Source organism: Gobius niger (genome assembly GCF_951799975.1).
Source record: "Gobius niger genome assembly, chromosome: 2".
In the NCBI taxonomy this organism is placed as follows: Eukaryota; Metazoa; Chordata; class Actinopteri; order Gobiiformes; family Gobiidae; genus Gobius; species Gobius niger.
In genome coordinates, this window is record NC_136853.1 from 25,729,763 (window position 1) to 25,750,939 (window position 21,177).

Consider the following 21,177-nt stretch of genomic DNA (forward strand, 5'->3'; position numbering starts at 1 on the left):
CTGGTCTGAGGCAGGACTGTGTCTCTGACGCAGTAATGTGTGTCTTGCGTGTTTTCAAATGAAGAGCAGGGTCTTGCACAACTGTTTATTCCTTCAGAACACCCAGGCCATTCATGCTCCTATGCACACTACATTTGGACAAAAAATAGAAACAGATGACACGTTAATAAGTTGTTTTTGAGGTGAACGCTGACTCCGTGTTGAAGGAGCTTGTGAATCAGTTAAGTCAACAGTATTCTCCATTGTACAAGGGAAATGACATGAAGCTTTTCCATAAAAAAACAAAAACATTTATATAAAAAAATAGAAGGTTAGTGTTGTAAATTAACTTTTTTTTATTGCACACATATCAGTCAGTGACAAAAGACAAAGGTAAGTGGACGCAGAGTGACTCGAGCATGATTGTGTCAACATACAAGTTCATGCTCAGCAATAAAAATGTCACTCTTGCAAATTTGCACATTCATCAACAAAATATACAAATTTGTAAAAGCCGAGAAACTGTCACCAAACCTCAAGTGACGGATTTGTCTGTACATGGAATCATTTCACAGCCCACACAGTAGATCGTGTTGGTATTGTTACAACTGAACAGATTCCAGATCTGCAGGATGAAGGGAAAAAAGACACTTGTATGGGGTTTGTATCAAATGCAGATTCTGCACAATGATTCTGTAAACAGTAAAGAGTCTCACAGTCTCACATTCATAGTTTGAAGAATATAATAATTTAAATTAATATGGCCTCATATTTTATTAGAGATCTCCCGAACGCTGCCTGTAGAGAACACAGCACATACACACAATAATTACATAGACTCCCGTGCAGAGCGCTTACAAAACACAAGATAAAAACCATAGATTTGATTTGTATCACCTAAAAACAAAATACACTTCAGCTGCGCCGTTAATGTTGCCCTTTAATGTGGTCATTATAAAACTCCATTCTTTGTTTCATAACATTTTTGTGTAGGATTTTGTATAAAATTTGTATAAAAATTATATAAACTATAAAATAAAAAAAATAAAAAATCAACATAATAGAAAGTCCCGTGGTTAAAATTTATAGTTAATGCGTTTTGTATTCATCTATAAACAATACACAGCTATGACAGTTTTAATATTAGGACTCTATTTCAAAGAAGGCACTGAAGTTCACATCCTCAATGGAGGTGTTTTGCGCAGAAGTATGAGTGTAAAGTGAGATCGTTCACAAGCAAAATATCTCACAGATGTGCTTAAAAGAACCGGACTGAAGTAAAACAACCCATGTAGTGAAGCAATGACACGCAGACAGGAGAGCATCCCTGTGTCCATGCAAGCGCTAAACCAACTCCAACCTCAGTCAAGGTCCCATGTGCTCATTCTGCGGCTGGTTGTGAGGAGGCTGTTTGTTAAGAAGCTGCTGAAAGGGATTCCAGATTCGCTGAAAAATGCCATCGCTGCTCTGCTGATCCGGGCTGTGTTTCCCATGGGTCTTTGCGAGGTGGACGTGGCGGTTAAAGTGCTTGTTTGGTTGATGATGGTTTTCGGTGTTGCGGTTCCTGATAGTTAAAGCCCTGTGATACGTGGCAGCTAGAAAACAAAAGTGAAAATGAGATCAAAGTTATTCTGTGGAGTGTTCTGTCCGACTAAAAGATACTCACGGCTCATGCAGGTGACTCTCGGGGTGTCCCACTGTCCATTGGCCCGGCAGCGTATTGTGGGGGGGTGTCTCTGGATGAAGCCTTGGTTGCAGTGATACCGGACCAGTGTGTTGATCTCATAGCGGGGCTTCAGTGCTCCAAACACCCGGGCGTCCTTTACCACTGGAGGCTGGTCGCATGACACTGCAGTGGAGCAGATGGGCGTCATATTAAAATGTATTTTCATGTAATTAGGGATTTATGTTTGTACCTGTTCCCTTCTTGCATGTGAAAGTGAGGTGGTAGTTGCAGGGCACGTCGTTCCACTGCCCCCCTTCATGCCAAATCATCACCACACAGTCCTCTCCCGACTGGAAAAAGCTGTCTGGCTGGTTGGGCCTCCAGTGATCATATTGCTGTCAGAATAAACCATGTTATATGATTATACATAATGCGGATTCCTCAACAGGATTATTGGCAACTTTGGCACTGATTTTTGCACCACTTTAAACATCCTCCCAACAAGATACGGCTTCATTTTCAGACAGATTCATGTTACTCCTGCTTAAAGGAACAGACCACCATTTTTGAATACTAGATATGTTCTTACCTGAGCTTAGACGAGTTGATGTGTACCTGTCTGGTCTTTATGCGTGCGCTCAGTCATGCAAAAACACCAAACATATTGTTTGCATTTAACCTCTCCTCCTCTCCTCTATGGGGCCAAATGGGGGTGACGTTAGAAGCGACCAAGCTCTTCCATGTTCGACTTTACTGTGCGGACGTCGAAGTACTCCTAAGGTATTGTTACGCCTTACAATATAGTACAACTTTTTATCCGCTTAGAAAACCGACCTGTTTGATTTTGAGTAACTATACTTGGATTGTGTAACCCCTCACGTAATTGTATTTAAATAGGGAAAACGTGATTGCTTCTAACTTCACTCCCGTTTGGCCCCATAGAGGAGAGGAGGAGAGGCTAAATGCTAACAACATCTTTTGCGTGACTGAGCGCACGCATAAAGACCAGACAGTTACACATCAACTCGTCTAAGCTCAAGTAAGAACATATCTCAGTATGAAAAAACTGTCCTGTTCCTTTAATAATTGCTTTGACATTTGACATCCTGGTGAATAGAAAGTTGTAAATTAGCACCAATAATTGAGGCACGTATATTCATCACACTTAATATGCTTTGGAACATCGATGACAAACTCATTTGGTTTCATTCTTTCAGTGAGAACAAGTTTCTGCAACAAGGCTCGAATACAGCATTCATTAAAGAGTATAATCATATTATATATTCAGTGTTGTTTTATATGTTATTTTCACATGTTATCTTCACAAACTAGGAGTGATGAAATCTTTCATGATTTGTCATTGCTCTCATGGTTCTACATAATAAGCATCAAGGTTATGCAGCCTCCACCTATTCCCATGAGAGGGGACTCGGTTCAGGGATGGAGCACAGAACTGTGTAATTCACATTCATACCAGAGGGAGGTGCTACAGTCTCAAACTCCGAGCATTTGAAAACCACAAACAATATTTATGTGACTGGAGTGAAATAAAGTGTTTAACGATAAAATGTTTGCGGTTCAATATCTCCAGCTTATGCAGACAGACTCATACAGCAGGGGTGTGCCTCTGTTCTGTAAAATAACACAACTCCAGAGTCCCCACAGTCTCTGGTTTCTCACTGAATCCATCTCGAACAGCTGATGGTTCCCGAAGGGCGCAGTGAATACGTCATTGTGGAGACAAAGAGCAGAGGTGACTTCAGACTGTGCAGCATTAGCCACAGGACTGATTACGCCATCGAAGTTACAAGTTATCAAGGACTTTTAGGGATTTGAATGTGCAGCATGTTTGTAGTGGAAAGCTGAAGAATTCTCCCTTTTAGTATCAGTCATTATAACCACATACAGGACCGGCACCTAACAGTATAAAGGAGCATGAAGTGGTAAAGTTCATGCTGACAAAAAAAAGGTAATTAACCTCTTAACCCCCATCTTTACCCAAATCTAAAGGGTTATTGAAAAAAAGTGTCAAAATAGCAACAAAAACATGACGAAAACAAGGATGAAAATGCAACAAAAGAAGAACAGAAAAGTGACAAAAAGCAGTGACAATGTGGCAAAAATATGTGACGAAAAACATGAAAAAAGTGATGGAAAAAAATGTCCAAAAAATGATGACAACGCAGCAACAACGAGGTCTTAGCTTTCAAATGTGGCCTTACACTGGCCTATTGGTTGTAACCTTATGGATTTGGGTAAAGCTGAACTGGAGAAAAAGCACTTGGTTAAGGCGGGAAGATTTACTGCAAACAAATCAAACATCGGAAAGTGGTGTTTGGAGGTTCTCCCAAAGTCTCTCTCAGTTTCCTTTGTGTTCTCTAGTTCCTCTATCTTAAAACTTGTACAACAGGTTCGTCTCTGGATTAGGACTCTCTTGAAAAAGAGATTCTGAATCTGAGCGGGATTTTTCTGTTCCTCTTTAGAGGAATAAGTAAAAATACATTTTGGCGAATCAATCAAAAACGTAGTTTCGCGGGAATTCCATTTGGCCGTTCCAATCAAAAAAGTCATATTTTCATGGTGTTACCGTAGAACCAGAACTCCCCATTTACTCTTGGAAAAATGTTATAATTGCACAATTTTACCAAATGACCAGGGCAAATGGAAACACTGTTATTCTCATTGCTTATACCATAAGGTTTCCAAAAATATACAGTTTTCATACTCTCTACAAAAATCCCACGACAGTGGAAATCTAAACACAGTGAGTCGGACTAATATGTGAAATGTTGAATTAGCATAGCATTTAATTTATTTATTTTTACAGCAATTTATTTAACACAAACTGACTGTGATTGAAAATGATGGCAATGGTATTGGTGTAGTGATACCAGCACTGGTAGTAATGTGAAAATGTAGCTTACATTTCATTATATACATTGTTTTCCGTGAATATCTATTGCTGTGTGTAATAATGCCAGTGGTAAATCACCCTTAACATTTCATCAGTAATTGATATTATGGATAATTATCAGCTGTGTCTACTAATAAATAAGAGATGCTCTTTTACCATTGTTCTGCCATCAGTCCATCTGAAGTCTCTCTCAAACATTTTGTCATTGAGGCCGATCCACTGGTAATCACTGCCCAGTCCTGCAGGTGAAAACAACATGTGTCAAAACCCATCGCCTGCCCGCACCTTTAAAAACAACGCGCTATGAAATAAACCACTGCGATGGAAGGTGCACTGACTGACCAGAATTATGAACAACTTCAGACTAAGGTTTCATTTTGGTCAGACGTTTTCGCTAACAATGTAAACCAAGAGAGGAACTGGCTGCCAGCAAACAAGTTTAACTAGATTCATCCCCATAACATGACTGGAGCTTACGGTTTACAAACAGCTGCTCTTCGTGGGACAGGATGCTGGCGAGGTGGGCACCATGGATTCGACACTCTCTTTCAGCAGAGTCCCAGGTCCGGCGGTGAGTGAAGTATTTGTAGCAATGAGACTGGAATTTCTGCCAACCAAATCCACACTCCTCAGTGTCTACAGAACAGAGTGAAACAGGACAAATGTGGAACCATTTTACTGAAAATCCCTTTGATTGTTTTTTATCAGATGATGAAAAAATAATGTAACTGCGGCTAGAATGATAGTTTTACACAGTGAAGTGGCAATTTAATGAGGGTAAATTGAAAATAAAAGGTTTTTGTTCTAGAGTGTCCTATAGAACTTAGCCTGGCTAACACCAGACTAAAATCACAAGTTCGAAATAATTCGAGCGCACACTGCAGCCTGGTGTTAGCCAGGTTATATAGAACTCACATATCATGTCACTTCCTGATAAATAATAAAGTCAAACCTGAGAAAACTAAAAACTTTTAGCAAAATCTTACATCTAACTTTTGTCTTCTCCATGCTGCTAATTAATATGCAGGTATTTTTTTGTTTACATAATTAACATAAGCTGTACATAATGCATTTTAGTCACTTTTAAAATCCACTCATAGATGGTCATTATAACCATCTGTGTATGGTTAAACTAATGACTTTTTAAAAATGTTTCCTTGCACTTGACTTAATGTCTGTTTCACTTTTTGACTTGTGTCATTGCTGGTTTGTAAAGTCAATAATATTTGTGCAACTGTATGAGGAAACTGCTGTTATGATTTTAGGCTGTACAAAAACAACTTGTTTTTATTTTTTAATGAATATACTTCAACATAATGCATGTTTAAATGTTATAAAGCCTCATAAACAGTATTAGGCATCGTAAAACTAGCTGGCTTACATTCATATTCCACGTTGCTCTGTAACAGTCTGTTGACTCTATGTACATTGCTGTAATGTCCGTACATTACATCATACAATGACTCAAGCTATTTGACTGTGTTTATTTTATCAGGCAAAGCAAACAATGCCTGTGTTGTATGAGTGATGTGTTTGCTGAACTGGATGTGGATCTAGTAAAGCTTGTAATGGTCTGCATGACCCTTTACTGTGTCCAGTCCCAGTTGATGCTCGTGGCTCCCTGTGGCAACAATCACTAATTTAACAATATCTAATATAATGGCTTCAGTGGAGAAACTAGGGACTATATGCAGTATTGTTCAAGTGCCACACAGCTGCAAAAGCTTTCTGCTAAAAAATAATAAGGACAATGATCTATTTACTAGCAGTTTCCAGAGGCAGCAACAAGAAGAAGCTGTTCTTTATCTGACAGAGCATGGACTATGTTAGGCCTGGCAAACAGCTCTGATACTGTTTTGTGTACTGGTTTAACCAAATCAAAAATAGAAACAGGGCAGAGAATTATCTCAGAATAAGCATCTAACTAAAAATAGTTCAGATAACAATGACCGCAGTATCCCCAAATATGCTCTGTATACAGGAGTATATACTCAGCTTGTAAAACATTTAACAGACCCTGACTGTATGTTCTCACTCTTTAAAAATCTGACGGTAAAACCCTTTTCTATAAGCATCTCTGCAAGGGGGTAAACTTGGGTAACACTTTACATTAAGGGTGCTTTAATTAATGATGAATTCATGCTTTAATACTGTACATCATAAACCAGCGTGAGTTCGAGAGTTTCCAAGAATAAATATTCATGGCATTCAGGCAATGAACTAAGTAATGATAATGAGTAATAAACTAGCATAATCAAACACATCATTGAGTTTATCATGACTGTGCCCCAGTCATGATAAACGAGCAACTAACTAAATCAACAAGTTTAACACTGAAAATGAGTGCACTCATACAAAGCAGCAGCAAAGGAGTAAGTTTATCCAAAGCTTGGTCCTGATGATTGCCTGTTTGTTCTGCATCATAATCGGAATTAATTATTTATTACTCACGATCATTGATGATTTCATGGCCTTAATTAACTGTGTTAATTCATGAATATTTATTCATGAAAACTCATGTTGACACATGATGAAGTCATGCATAAAGTATGTTTAATTAATGCATGAAGTCATGATGAAATAAGTATTAATGAATGTACTTTTATTGTAAAGCGTTACTGAAACAAACAGCAATAATAAAAACATCGTCGTTAATATGACAGATCTATTGAATCAAATGCAGGAGTGCATGTGCTTTTCAACCCTCAACTCTATTGTGAAAAGTCGTGACCTAAACAAAAAATAATAATTTCCACTTATTTCAAAAACAATTTGATGTTTTGCTTTGTTTTAATATTTCACCTTCGTTAGGGTCACAACCACTGCTTCAACACTAAATACAAGAGGACCAAGCCGCATGCTACTACTATCATTAAAACCGTTTGCCTCTGTTATTCCATACCCTTCCATAGAGAAACACTGACCTCGCTCACACGTCTCCCCTGCATAGCTGGGCAGGCAGAGGCAGGTGAAGGAGTTGACCCCATCCAGACAGGTGGCTCCGTTCAAACAAGGGTTGGACTGGCACTCATCAACATCTGCACACACAGGCCTATATTAGTCCCCATTCATCTGTCAGTATCAGGTCAGTGTGACGTGCTCACTAAAGAACATGGGGTCTGTCTGTACCAGTTTCACAGTGCCGTCCATGGTATCCCGGCGCACACACACACAGGTTTTCTGACCCTTTTTTGTAGCAAGAGCCGCCATTGTGACAGACGCTTTCAGCACATGGCAGCAGATCTAAAGAGGACAGATTAAACACAGAACAATGTAATTATAGCTTTTATAATGAACCTGTCAATACATTATAATAGATGGAGGAACTCAAAGTATTGCAATCAACAATGTTGATTCTGTAATAGATCTTTAGCTTGAAGTTACATTTTAACTGTACTTAATGTATGTTTGTGATGACACTACAGTATTCAGGTGCAGTATGTTCATGAACAGACGATGGTACCTCTGACATTGACTGTACTGGCTTCCACAGAAAATGCTGGGAAGGTGACCGCCTCTGGTTGCTCTGTAGTTGGCGTTTGGGACGGTATCTTATGCTGGGACTCCAAGGGCGGCACTATTTCCCGGTCATAGTCGATCCATTCGTCTGGTAGAGGAGTGGCATGTGGATCAGGAATGAGAGCCCACTCAGGGACTGAATTGGTGCGTTGGTCAAAGGTGTACCATGGAGTCGTTGTGGAGTTTAAGACTTTGGTTGTACTTGAAGACATCAGTGTTTGGTCTTCATCTGTGATCCTTTTAGGTGCTGCTTCTAAATTAGCCGGAGTAGTGTCAGAATTGGTTGCAACAGCAGATCGAGTGACTAGATATTTTGAGGCAAGGGAAGGCACTGGGGTCAGTTTTTGCAATCGAGGCTCCACTGCTGTGGTTTGTTCCTCAGGAAAAGAGGCTGTAGACACCAAAGATGAATGTGTAGAGGCTTCCTTTGGTTCTGTAGTTGAAAATGGTCCTGATCCTGTTGTCATCACAGAAGAAAGTTGAACGAAAGGCACTTGGGTTACATCCCCCTGCATTTTGGGTTGCTGTGTAGAGAAAATGGGTGGAAAGGTGCTTGTGAAAATAGGAATCTCTTGGGGATAACCATCCTGACCAGAAGCCTCATCTTCTCCCGAGGAGGACCCTTCAAATTCCTCCGTTTGAATCTTGATGCTGGAGGTGGTAGTTGTCAAATCGGGGAGATAAGTGGACATTTCAGTCCCACCTATTTCTGCCTCCTCGGTCCGAGCATCGGATATACTGGCAGTGGGAAACGCACCACTCCCGGATCCTTCAAGAGAGGTTTCATCTGCACCCCTGCTGCCGGATGCTTCCATGTCTTCATACGTGGAGAGGCTTTCAGTGTCAGGGTGGCGGGATGAGACCAAACGTTGAGATGTGATTGGGGTTGCCGTGTAAGCCTGTGTCACTGTGTTGGTAGTCTCAGTAGGATGTTGTCTAGCATTTTTCTCATGCATCGTTGTTGGCTGCACAAACGTGTCTGTGGCATCAGCATCAGTAGAGTGAGGATCAGCATCAGTAGAGAGAGGATCAGCACCAGTAGAGTGAGGATCAGCATCAGTAGAGAGAGGATCAGCATCAGTAGAGTGAGGATCAGCATCAGTAGAGTGAGGATCAGCACCAGTAGAGTGAGGATCAGCACCAGTAGAGTGAGGATCAGCATCAGTAGAGTGAGGATCAGCACCAGAAGAGTGAGGATCAGCATCAGTAGAGAGATGGAGGACATGGTCAGTCGGTGCCTCCTCTGTGTGAAATTCGATGGCACCATAGTCGAAAAGCGCTACAGTCTCTCTCTCTTGTCCTTCTTCCGCATGGATAGGGGTGGCTGTTTCGAACTGGTCTCCCCGGGCCTCTTCAGGAAGGCCTGGTTCAAATGTCACCTGGTGGGATTAAAAGTAAGTTAGATCACCAAATCAAGTTACAAGCAATATTGCTGTTTCCAAGAAAAGTGTAAGTTTTAAGGAAAAATACTTAAAATACAGTGGGAAGAAAAGGTGAGTACGCCATTTCTCACATTTCTACCTAAATTGGTCATAAAATGTGGTCTGACCATCAAAAACAGTGTCTGCTTAAACTAATACCATCCAAACATTCACATTTGATCATATTTTTATTGGCCTTAACATGTAAACATTCACAGGACAGGGGACTGAACTGCAGCAGTTTTGTAAAGATGAATGGTCCAAGATTCATCCTGATCGTTGTGAGCGTCTAATCTGCAACTACAGAAAAGCAGTTATTGCTACAAAAGAAGGATCAGCAGCTGTTTAATACAGGGGTTTACTTACTTATTCCATGCATGTTGTGAATGTTTTTCTGCAAAATATCTTGATAAACTTGTGAATTATTTTTTCTATTGATGATGACACGCTGTCCAGGCCCTGAGGCAACAAAACAGACCCACACCATGAATCTCCTGCTCCAGACTTCACAGTGGGGATAGTGTTTTGATGTTGATGTGCTGTTCCATTTTTCCTCCATACATTACCATGTGTGTTTCTCCCAAACAATTCAACTTTGGTTTGCGAAAGAGCACTTGGATATACTGTGGACTGATTAACCCAAAGTTGAATAGTTGCAGATTGAAAATTAGACGCTCACAACCATTATGAATCTTGGACCATTCCTCTTTACAAAACTGCTGCAGTTCAGTGAGATTCTTGGGGTGTACTTACTTATTCCACCCTCTCCTGTGAATGTTTACATGTTATGGACAATAAAAATATGAAAAATGTAAATGTTTGGTTGGCATTAGTTTAAGCAGACACCGTTTACTCATTCTTATGATTTTAATGAAGATCAGACCACATTTTATGACCAATTTAGGTAGAAATGTGAGAATTCCAAATTGTGTACTTACTTTTTCTTCCCACTGTACGTGATGTGGTATACTTTCCACAAGTTATACATGTTACGGTACATTTAAAAAAAATAACTGCAGTGCCAACAAAAACATACTGTAACTGAAATTAGTGATTATTAAATGTGACAATGAATACCTCATGTTTTCCATTAACAAAACTTATTGTTGAGGGCAAGCTGATCGGAGATGCTTCAAAGGGGTCACTGAAACCACTGCCCAGCACAGCCTCACCGCTCTGGGACAGGTCAGGGATCTGGGGGAGAAGAAGCTGTGGTCCACCCTCCACACCCAAAGGCTGGTTCAGGAACTTCAGGACATCATCAACTACGGTCAAACAAGAGCAACATTTACCACAGGCACGGGCAACAACACAGTGCCACACAAAACCTTCTGATAAAAGTGTAAGTGTGTCTGCAGTTGATTAAAAAAGCCAAAGAGTGTATCTGGATGGGTCCCAGTCAGTGGTCTGTGTTGCTTATGATTAAGGTCAGTCGCTCAGTGCCAAAGGCTGCAGATAGACAATGAACACTTGTGTCTTCTCATTAGGACTTTACGGTACACATGGAAGCAATATCGTGGGAAGCGGAGTAAAAAACGTGAAAAAAAAGTTGGAGAGGGGCACATGGTAAACTAGACATATATTATGCAGTTAAACTACTTAGCTGCAGCATGTGGCTCAAAGTCAAACACGCCTGCAATTCTGACATTGATATGGCTTGTAACAGAAAGACGTTTCATCATAGAGCTCAGTGCTTCAAGTTTTCCTAATTTCCTCAAGACGTGGAAACAGTGAGTGGTGGGGCCCCGTAGATGATAAATCTATATGCAACATAATACGCCTTTAATATTTCAACAACAAACACAGACGATGGAGAAACAATGATGTTAAGAAAGTAAGTGAACGCATGTGAGAGGCTAATGTGAAAAAAGAAGTGCTGAGAAACTCAAAGAAAATGAAATACAGGCTTTAGACAGTTGTTTCAGAGCGATCCCTGGAGAGAGGGCAATTAAGGTCATCCAGTTGTGGGGTTGTTTTGGAATCACACAACCAAAAAGTGAGGAAAAGCTGTCATTTTACATGTTTGATTAATACACAAGCATGTTTTTTTTTTAAGGATACATAGTGATGGCTTTGTAAAATGTTTAACTTAGACTCAGTCGAGCAGAGATGACTTCAAAACCTTCCACATCTGGCTTTACTACCAGTGTGTTTGTGTGCGCTGATCACCACCGCGCTACACAATGCAACAAAAAGTAAGACAATCAGTTATTGTCCATGCAACAAACTGAATCCAGTCAGGTTCCCACTAAAACAGGACGGTAAACACAGGAGGAGATCTTGAAGGAGTTTAGATGGAGTATGTGCATTACAACTTGTGGCAGAGGAGATGAGTTATGAAAATAAAATGACGTTTGTTTGAGGTTCGAGATCAAACTTCAGCAGCCCACTATCTGGAAGTAATCTTATTCTGATCCCCCAAACATCTTCTGGGCATCAAAAAAAGATTCATCCAACCACGGACCAGAATGCATTTCCCTATCTCACTCAATTTAGAAATAAAAGCAAAGAGAACAAAAGGTAGAATAAAACAGTGAGGTGTGTGTTGTGTATGTATTATGGACACAATGGAAAAATATCCCAAATATCCCTGTGGGAGGGAGCAACTGAAGAGATTATAATCCAAATTCATCTCCAAAATAATGTATATGTGTCACATTTACTACTACATAATAACAGATGTGGTTTTCAATAATGTCATATAGTATTAAATGTCCGGTTGACAACATGATCACTTACCAGACTGGTTCTGACTGTGCACATTGACGACGAAAATGTGAAGTGGAGGTTTGTCTGACGACTCTCCATCTACAGCGACGGACGCGGACTGGTCAAACATCCCGGGCGTGATGGCCTCTTTGAACACGACTGCCGGCTGTCCCAGGTCCCCGCTGCCCACCGGGCCACGTGGATCTGCCGTGACCAGCTCTGGAGTTGCGCCTCTCACTTCCTGCGTGTGGTCCATTCCCATATTTGGATCGGTAGAACCCCACCCCTGTTCTGGAGCGACCACCACTTTATCATCAAAAAAACTGTTATCCTTCACTTGTTCCCCACTGGCACTGCCCTGGCCTACTCCCAGCCCTGAATGACTTCTGTCCTGGCCTGTCTGTGTGGTGTCTAGATGACTGGGCAGAGTGGGGGGAGTCTCTAATGGGGGCAATACATCTCCTCTGATAGGTATGGACTCCAGATAAGTCCCCTTTTCGAAATCCTCAATATCATAATCATCTGTAATAGGGGTGGTGGTCACATGGACTGTGGAGTGAGAAGTTGTGCGACTTGCTTCTGAGTAAGGTTTTGCAGTTGTGTAATCAGGACTGTGAGTGGTAGCTGTGTGGGGTACTGGCTCAGGCTCATTTGTTTGGACTTGGACCCTCTCAGAGTCTACAGGCGCTGTAGCACTGACGGCTGAACTGTCAAACTCCGGTGTGTATGAGGGGGGCACAGAAGGAGCTGCAGTGGTTGGCTCTGGTAGTTTAGCTGAGGGAAAGACATGAAAGAATATGTCAAATACACATGCTGTTTATGCCCATTGTTTGGTTAAAGCCATAAATATGACTCCATGAAAACAACAACAGCTTTTTTGTGGGACTATTATTATAGGTTTTATAAAGATGCTACGTGACTTGATAAAAATGGGCACAATTACCGTCAGTGTGTAAATCTAGTAAATCTATAGACAATAAATGTACTGTTTTTGGTAGCACTTTACTTTACAGCATGGTAATAGCATAGTAGCAAGATGGAAATAGCATAATAATAAATGCTAATTATGGTTCTATTCAATGATTTGTGGTAACTAATGACTACCGTATTTTCCGAACTATAAGTCGCACCAGCTGAAAAATGCATAATGAAGAAGAAAAAACATATATAAGTTGCTCCGTAGTATAAGTCGCACCAGCCTTGGCAACTACCTGGGTATGGAGGTGTAACTTCACCGTTTTACAAGCCTCTCCCGGCAGCACGTTGTTCAAGCTCTCGACTGCGAACTCGTTCCTCTAACTGTGGCCCTCTAGCTTTAAGCCCACGATTAGATTTTTGGGGTTTTCAACATTGCAGTATGAGCAACTTCCGCTTTTCTCCAGTCCCTCACAAGTTTCTCGCTCACTCCAAACTTTCTTTCTGCTGCTCGATTACCGCTTTTTAAATCTTCCGCGGTATAGGAGATAATGGTAAACAAGCCTGGAGCGCCCTCTAGGGGCTGTCAGTGTGGAAATAACAAACATGTGAAATTATAGATTTTAATATATAAGTTGCATCTGAGTATAAGTCGCACCCCCAGCCAAACTATGAAAAAAAGTGTGATTTATAGTCCGGAAAATACGGTAATGCTAATTCTTACCCTAACCCAGTAACCACTGCCAATTACCAGAAAACACCGACAGTATTTTCTTGGTACTAGTGTAAAAACATTGCTGCAAAATCCATTATCTCGTATTATTCCTAGTTACCGTGATGTTTCCGTCCAATTACCTTGTTATTACTGAGCTGTAAGGGAACGTGCAGCCACATTCTATTCCCCAACAATTGACTATTTCCAATTAAACTAAACCTGCATTATTTAGATATATTATATTATATATAGATATTTAAAGGACAAATACAGATATGCTGTTGGAGGTGAATGTTTTGAGAGCAAGCAGCAGCCTTTGAGCATCACTATCGTAACTCTTAAACAAAATAGTGTGCATCCCCCCCTCCTCCTCTGGGTCGTCCTGGATAAGTGCACAGACTGGGAGTGGGGTGTTCTCTTTTTTTCCACCTCTCTCGCCTTTGAGCATTTTTCCACAGTCACATAACAAAGGTGTTTATAGCCAAGTGGCCTACAGACCCTGGAGACTGCAGCTCTAGTCTGGCAGGGTCTTTTTAAATCCATGACGGAGAGAGGCTACAAGCTCATGGTTAAGTTTATGCCCAAATATGAAGTCATATGTTTGTTGAGCAATGGCCATCTGGCTGGGCTGGTGTCTGTCCACAAACAGTGATTTAAGAAGCATTGCTCTCACTCTCTCGCTCTCCTTGCCACCTCTCACAATTTGGCAAGACATGCTGAACAATTTAAGAACGAGCTTGGAGAAGAATGCTCTCTTAAATGTTCTATGCATCGGAGGTTATCTGATTTCATATTCTGCAGGTCCGCAAGCCTTTCCTAATCATGATGTTACATATGGGAGAAGTTTGCTCCGAGTTTCCTCCCTCTGTCTGTCGGTCGTTTTTGGGGATAGTCCAGCTGTGAAACATTAGAGACATGTACAGTGTTGTGCAGAATCCGTGTCAGACTGTGTTGGGGTTTTCCCCTTGTAAAAATCTGCCCCACCATATAAGGGGCACGAGAAGTTTATTCTTTTGTTGTTTGTGTTTTAAGTACTTTCAGTAAATTTGTCTCCTGTCATCCAGTGTCCTGTCACCTTTCTTTTTCTTCCTTATGTGCACTGTGCAATGTTTGTGGTAGTAATGCCTAATCCAGCAATTATAGCCATAGGCGGGTTGCACCAAGGCAAGTAAAAAGACACAGTGGGCTTGGAATGACAGAAACAACATACTTGCACTTTAAAGAAAAGAGTCAATCAAAAATAATACCCTTAATCTGCAAGTCTTACCTTTAAAACAGTAGGCCCCGTGTTTATCTGTGGGCTCGGGGAAGCCTGATTGGTTCTCATACTTGTAGAGAGTGCGCACCCCCAGCAGGCCCCGTCCACACTGGGGTCTGGGGACGTTGATGGGGTAGCGAACACTGCCGTCAGAGAGCCATCCGTTGTCACAGCGGTTAAGGCCCGCCCTCCAGGCTGCAAACAACTGACCAGGGGAGGCCAGAACGGTGCCGAGCTTCTCACATTCAGCCGCGGCCTGCTCAAACGTCACCTTCTCTCTCAGCGGTGGATAGAAAACTTCACCTTTAGGAATAATACATACAGCGTGTTCAGAAAGTTGTCAGGCCTTTTTTTTATTTCTATTTTGTTACGGAGCAGTGCCTAAATCGTCTGTAAAAATGCTACAGACGCTCAAAGTCGCTTTACTATTTCGTGCATTATTGATTCACTCCATACTCTGTGATGGTAAGCGATAATGAGCCTCATGATCACCGCTAGAAACAACAGAACTCTGTGGAGAAGTACTATTCTAAATTACACTGAAACAGGGTCAAATTGCAAATAGTTATTAGAACTTATGAGTTGTCGTAATGAAACCATTTGAGAACCTCTACCCCATACATAATCAATCAATAAATATAATCAATCAATCAGACCCAATCCATTGTTCGTCACAAACTTTTTGATCATTCTTGAAGGAACAGGACACCTGAGCTTAGACGAGTTGATATGCAAAAAGACCAGAGTTGTTAGCATTTAGCCTCTCCTCCTCTCCTCTATGGGGCCAAAGGGGAGTGAAGTTACGTGAGTAGTTACATGATCCAAGTCTAGTCACAAAATTAAACATGTTGATTTTCTAAGCGGATAAAAAGGGGAGCTATATTGTAAGGCGTAATAACACCTTAAGTTAACACCTTTACGTATTCCATTCATTATTCATGTGTATTATGATGGTTTTAAGAATAAAATATCTATTAGTACATTTTCAGTGACAGATTCCATAATAACATAAATACTTTCTGAAAACAACTGCAAGTGTTATGGAGAGAAAACTATGAAACACGTGACAGCTCTTAACTAAATACTTGATTCAACTCGTAAAACAACTGATGCTCAGATTTGCTTTGAGTAATTACAAAGTGTTAGAGACTGTACCGAGTAATTTGTCAACAAAGCAGTACACATCATATTCCTCCGTGGGTTCTCGGACTCCATATGTTCTCACTCCTGGTTTAGCCATCAGGTTGCCTGCACAGCCCGGTCGAGGCACCGTGATTGGATATCTGGAAGAACATGCACAGCTTACACCCTTTGTTCAATTACACATCCAGGAGAAGAAGCTTAGGACACACACCTCACGGACTGATCAGCGAGCCAGCCAGCATCACACTGGTCAAGACCATCTTCGTAAGCGGCAGAAAGTTGTTCAGGTGTGGCAATAGCAGCACCAGCTGAGAGGCACGCTTCAACAGCTCTAGGAAAATCCAGAGAGTAGCGACTGCTTTTAGCCCGGTAATGGAAAACAACACCTGCAAGAGTTGTAAAACCAATTAGATGCACTCTTTAAAAGTACAATAAAAATGACATTACATTTTTATCTTCTCTGGTAAAAGTTATCCACTGATTTCAAGCCTATGCCAGTGGTTATGTAAATGACCAGTAAGTAACAAAACCCCAACATAATGGACCACAAACCAAGTATTTTAGCTAAACATACTGCACTGTTTGGTAATTAGGTCCCAGATCCTCTTGTGTATGGGTGGATTATGTATCTGATGAGCGAGGATATCCTGGCAGAGCTACAAGAGGACGTGAATAGAGGACTGAGTGTGAAATGACCAGTTGTGTGTTGTTCATAGGGAACGTCTTTGTCTGCAGACCACAAAGCACCCTGTTCAGTATTAATGTGGAATCTGTAAAGTCTGAGACCCCGGGTTCACACAGTTAATGCTGTGTCACAAAGTACAGAGTCGACTGGGAGTTCTGTAAACTCGCTGGAACACTGACTTCCTAAATGTGAGCAGCATCAGTATAAAGACAAACACCACAGATAATGGTAAAGCTGATGAGGATGAAATGGCTCAAAAGGCCTGTGATAGAACTTTTACTAATGGGTCAAAAATATCACACACCGTGATCATCTCAATACATGTTTCGAGGCAGGAGGGTTCACAGTCACACCTCAGCATCGTTTTGAATTATTTCAAAGGGAGAAACAGTTGTCCATCAATATGTGGCCCAATACTGTAAATCCATTTCAACATGTGAACCCCTCCAAAGAACAAAAATGTACATCCTTGTCCTAAATACACAGAACAATAATTTAAATTAACTCAGGTATTAAAGGGACAAGACGGAATTTTAAAAAGTTGAAATTATGTATTTTCCAAACCCTGAAATGCTCCAGCAATGTCCTAATGTGTCGAAAAAAGTTGATATTTCGGGCCGAAATACAAAATAAATCATGCACCGTCATGCACAAGCTTAACATAGAGACTGCAGTTACGCGTAAGACCTGAGGTGGCAGTAGTTGTAACAAAATGACAACTTCCATCTAGTTCTTTTAAAGGGGCAAGATGGCCATTTTATATTCACTACTGCCATCTCAGGTCATACGTGTAACTGCACCGTCTATATTACCTATATTACCTAGACCTTGGAAGCTAAGCAGGGAAGGGCCTGGTCGGTACTTGGATGGGAGACCGTTTAGTAACACCAGGAAGCCTAGCGAATGTAGTGTGTGAGTGAGTGGTTGGTGGTGGTCGGAGGGGCCGATGGCGCAGACTGGTTGCCTCGCTTCCGTCAGTCTACCCCAGGGCAACTGTGGCTACAATAGTAGCTTACCACCACCGAGTATGGAGTGAATGAATAGTGCAATGTAAAGCGTCTTTGAGTGTCCAGAAAAGCGCTATATAAAACAGATGCATTATATTATAATTATTATTATATTAATTTGGACCCGAAGTAACAACTTTTTGAGTGACAGTGCAGGACAGCGCAGGATTTTCGAGGCAGTTGTGGTGAATGGGCTCATTCTACACATGAGGACATTGCTAGAACATGTAGGGGGAGGAAGTAATAGAGTGACCAGAGGCTCCATCAATCACAACTGTACCATTGCATACCGTAAAACTGCATTTGGTCAGTCTGCCATTTCGTTCTCTGGTCCGAAGCTGTGGAACTCACTACCCAGAGAACTTAAAACCATATCTGAGTTTAAAATGTTCACTTCTAGGGTTAAGTCCTGGCTAAAAACAAACCAAAGCTGCACCCATTTGTAAATAGCACTGAGTCTGTGTGAACGTAGGTGTGAGTGCATACAGTGTGTATGAGTGTGACTGACAAAGTTTTATACAAATGTTGTATTTATGTATTTTATTATTGTAAACTGTGTAGAAAGGCCCAACCAGGGACATGAGCTGCGAATTAGCACTAGCTACAAGCTCTTCATGCATCGCATCAGCTGCAAATATTAATTGTAACTATGTTGATTGTATCGTCCCTGATAAATAAATTTAAAAAAAAAGAAAAGAAAAGAAAATACATAATTTAACATTTTTATATAGGTCCCTTTAATATAAGTATTAAAAGTGCATATGACGCATTAGACAATGTTTTTGCTGAAACTTAACACAATCATATTTACCCAGCTTGCTTTAGTTTGGCGTTTTACTTCCTTATTGGACATACATGAAGGCAAACAATTTTAAACTGTTGCTGTGCAACCATGTGATGTAAATGGGAAATTAGTGAATCAAACTGCTCTGGAACTTTATCTATGCCACTTCCTGTCAGAGGCTTTAAAATTCTCTAAAAATAACTTCTCTGTCCAACATTTCTGCATTAAAATTGCAGCTTCACTGAAATTAGATGATGACGAAATTGCAACTAATGTTATCCGTCAATAAGTAATATTTTCAAAAGCATTAAACCTTTCATATGCCGTTTAAGTTAATACAAGTAATTACAAAGTTTTTTGCATATTAATCCCTATTTTCGGTTAGTTTGTTTAAACTCAATATGTGCTTTTATTAATATTGTTAATAAACAAGAAGCTCTTCACACCAGCGGCATATTTAACATAAAAATGTCCATTTCATTCCTCCAGAGTCTGATCCCGTCCAAACAAAGTGCTGTTACGGCCTCAAAATAAGCTGTACACACAAAATCAAGCACCATGCCGATTATTACCGTCTGCAATCAATCTGACCTCTATTTGATTAAAATGTGATTAACAGCACAGCCCTACTGTCAACTCACCAAGAGGCTGAATGACGAGTCGCTGAGCCTGTACATAGTAGTTCTAAATGCCGTATCATATACTTGCACAGGTAATTGTACTCTGGTGCGAAAAGTTCACTGGAATTTGGGCATAGAAAGCTGAATCCATTATAAATGTCTTCATTATTTATGTTAGTACCATTGCATTTGGTGAACTAAAGCAAATGCAAAGAAAGATCCCAACAGAGAAGGGCACAGGCATTCAGCTCTTCAATGTGCTGCATATTTGTCAACGTGTAAAGGCATTTGTGAAGATGTTGACCACAACAACTTTATAAGGTCATAAAATGTTAATGCTATACTCTTTACAGCTGAGTAAACATGACCATTTACAAAAGAAAAGCAGCCGAGTCCACAAATATCGGGTGTCTTTAAAACAGAAACACTAAATAGGGTTTACGAACTACAGTTTATTGTTTCCACAGCACACTGACAATACGAACAATAACACTGCTTTTATTGCTGGGTTTAATTGTTATACTACCAGTTAATTACACTGGACTGGGCATCTGAGACTTTCTGTGGTTCATCAAGTGACTTACACACCGTACATCTGAGAGTACGTGCTGCTGCCGGTTGTAGATCAAACAGAAGTGTGCACAAAGTGATCAGTGCAACTCACCAGTGACGTTGAGTCTGACAGTGCCCTGAATGTTGTCCATGTCAAGCATGAGCTCACAGCGGTACGTCCCCGCATCACTGGCTCGGAGTTTTTCCATCATCAAAGAGCCGTCCTTCAAGAGCAGTGGAGAGTCGGGCAGCTTCACTCTGTCGCTGTACTCTTGCCCCACTTTCTTCATCCCTCCAGTAGCGACCACAATCAGTTTGTCCCCATCGTCCTCCAGCTTTGTCCACTTAATCCTCAACGGATCCTCAGTGCTCGGGATGGGGCTGTATGTGGGAGTGCTAAGAGAGTCTGAGGTTATGGAGAAGAGACATGGCAGCACAGCGTGGCTTGCTAGTGACGCACTGACAGGTGAGGCTGCCTCCATCTTCATATGGTGAGAGGGAGCTAGAATACAATAACAAGTTAGTAAATAAATCAGTGACCTATATGTGTGATACTTACAGTAAACTGAAAATCACTGATTTTCTCCTTTTACAAAAACAAAAAAAGTTGAAGATGAAAATTCTTATATGGGTTTCAGTGGTAATAATTTTATAAAGTATGTTGTAAATATATCATGTGAAAACAAACAACAAATGCTGCAGTTATCACCGGGCTCTCGTCCGACACCCTTTTGGGTAGAGGTGCAACCAACTTTTTCCTTAAGTGCACCAGTGCATTCTGTAGATCTTTGTCATATGAGTAGTATGTATACAGAAGAAGCTGTTATAATGCACACATTTACATTGCATTATTCAGTCACCCTGTGGTGGCAAGCTGCCCCGGGGTGGACTGCTGGAAGTGAGGCTGTATTTCTGTGCCATTAGCCGAAACATGGGCGTGGTGGGTGAATGACATGACAGTCTGAGCCTGCAGGAGCCAAACCACCAGACTTCTGTTTATACGACTATCTGAGCCACTGTGTGTGCCTCTATATACAGTATTAATAAGTAATCTTGCAGCGAATCTATGGGGGAGCATGATAACTTAAATAACAATACAAGCCTATACACTTATTTTTAAAATTGCTTTATGACTATCATGATAATCGTTAATTTGAACAGTGTAAGTTATAGAAAACGTATTGAAATATTCTTTGGTAGCCATCACCAGGCCCAGTGTAGCGCACACTGACACAGACAGACAGACAGACAGACAGACAGACAGACAGACAGACAGACAGACAGACAGAC

The 21,177-nt window shown here is 40.9% G+C and overlaps 1 protein-coding gene across 1 annotated transcript; it reads right to left on the reverse strand.

Annotated features, from left to right (window-relative positions):
- Nucleotides 1-71: 71 nt before the first annotated feature.
- On the reverse strand, nucleotides 72-20,408 carry vcanb (versican b). The gene is made up of 14 exons (XM_079551412.1): nucleotides 20,000-20,408; nucleotides 16,451-16,625; nucleotides 16,252-16,379; nucleotides 15,106-15,399; nucleotides 12,239-12,982; nucleotides 10,577-10,764; nucleotides 8,023-9,457; nucleotides 7,689-7,802; nucleotides 7,484-7,597; nucleotides 5,037-5,195; nucleotides 4,716-4,798; nucleotides 1,896-2,040; nucleotides 1,646-1,828; nucleotides 72-1,574 (listed from the first exon to the last, which is right to left on the reverse strand). Exons 1-14 carry the CDS (start codon nucleotides 20,373-20,375, stop codon nucleotides 1,345-1,347), a joined length of 4,368 nt encoding a protein of 1,455 aa, XP_079407538.1. The 5' UTR covers nucleotides 20,376-20,408; the 3' UTR covers nucleotides 72-1,344.
- Between the last annotated feature and the right edge of the window lie 769 nt (nucleotides 20,409-21,177).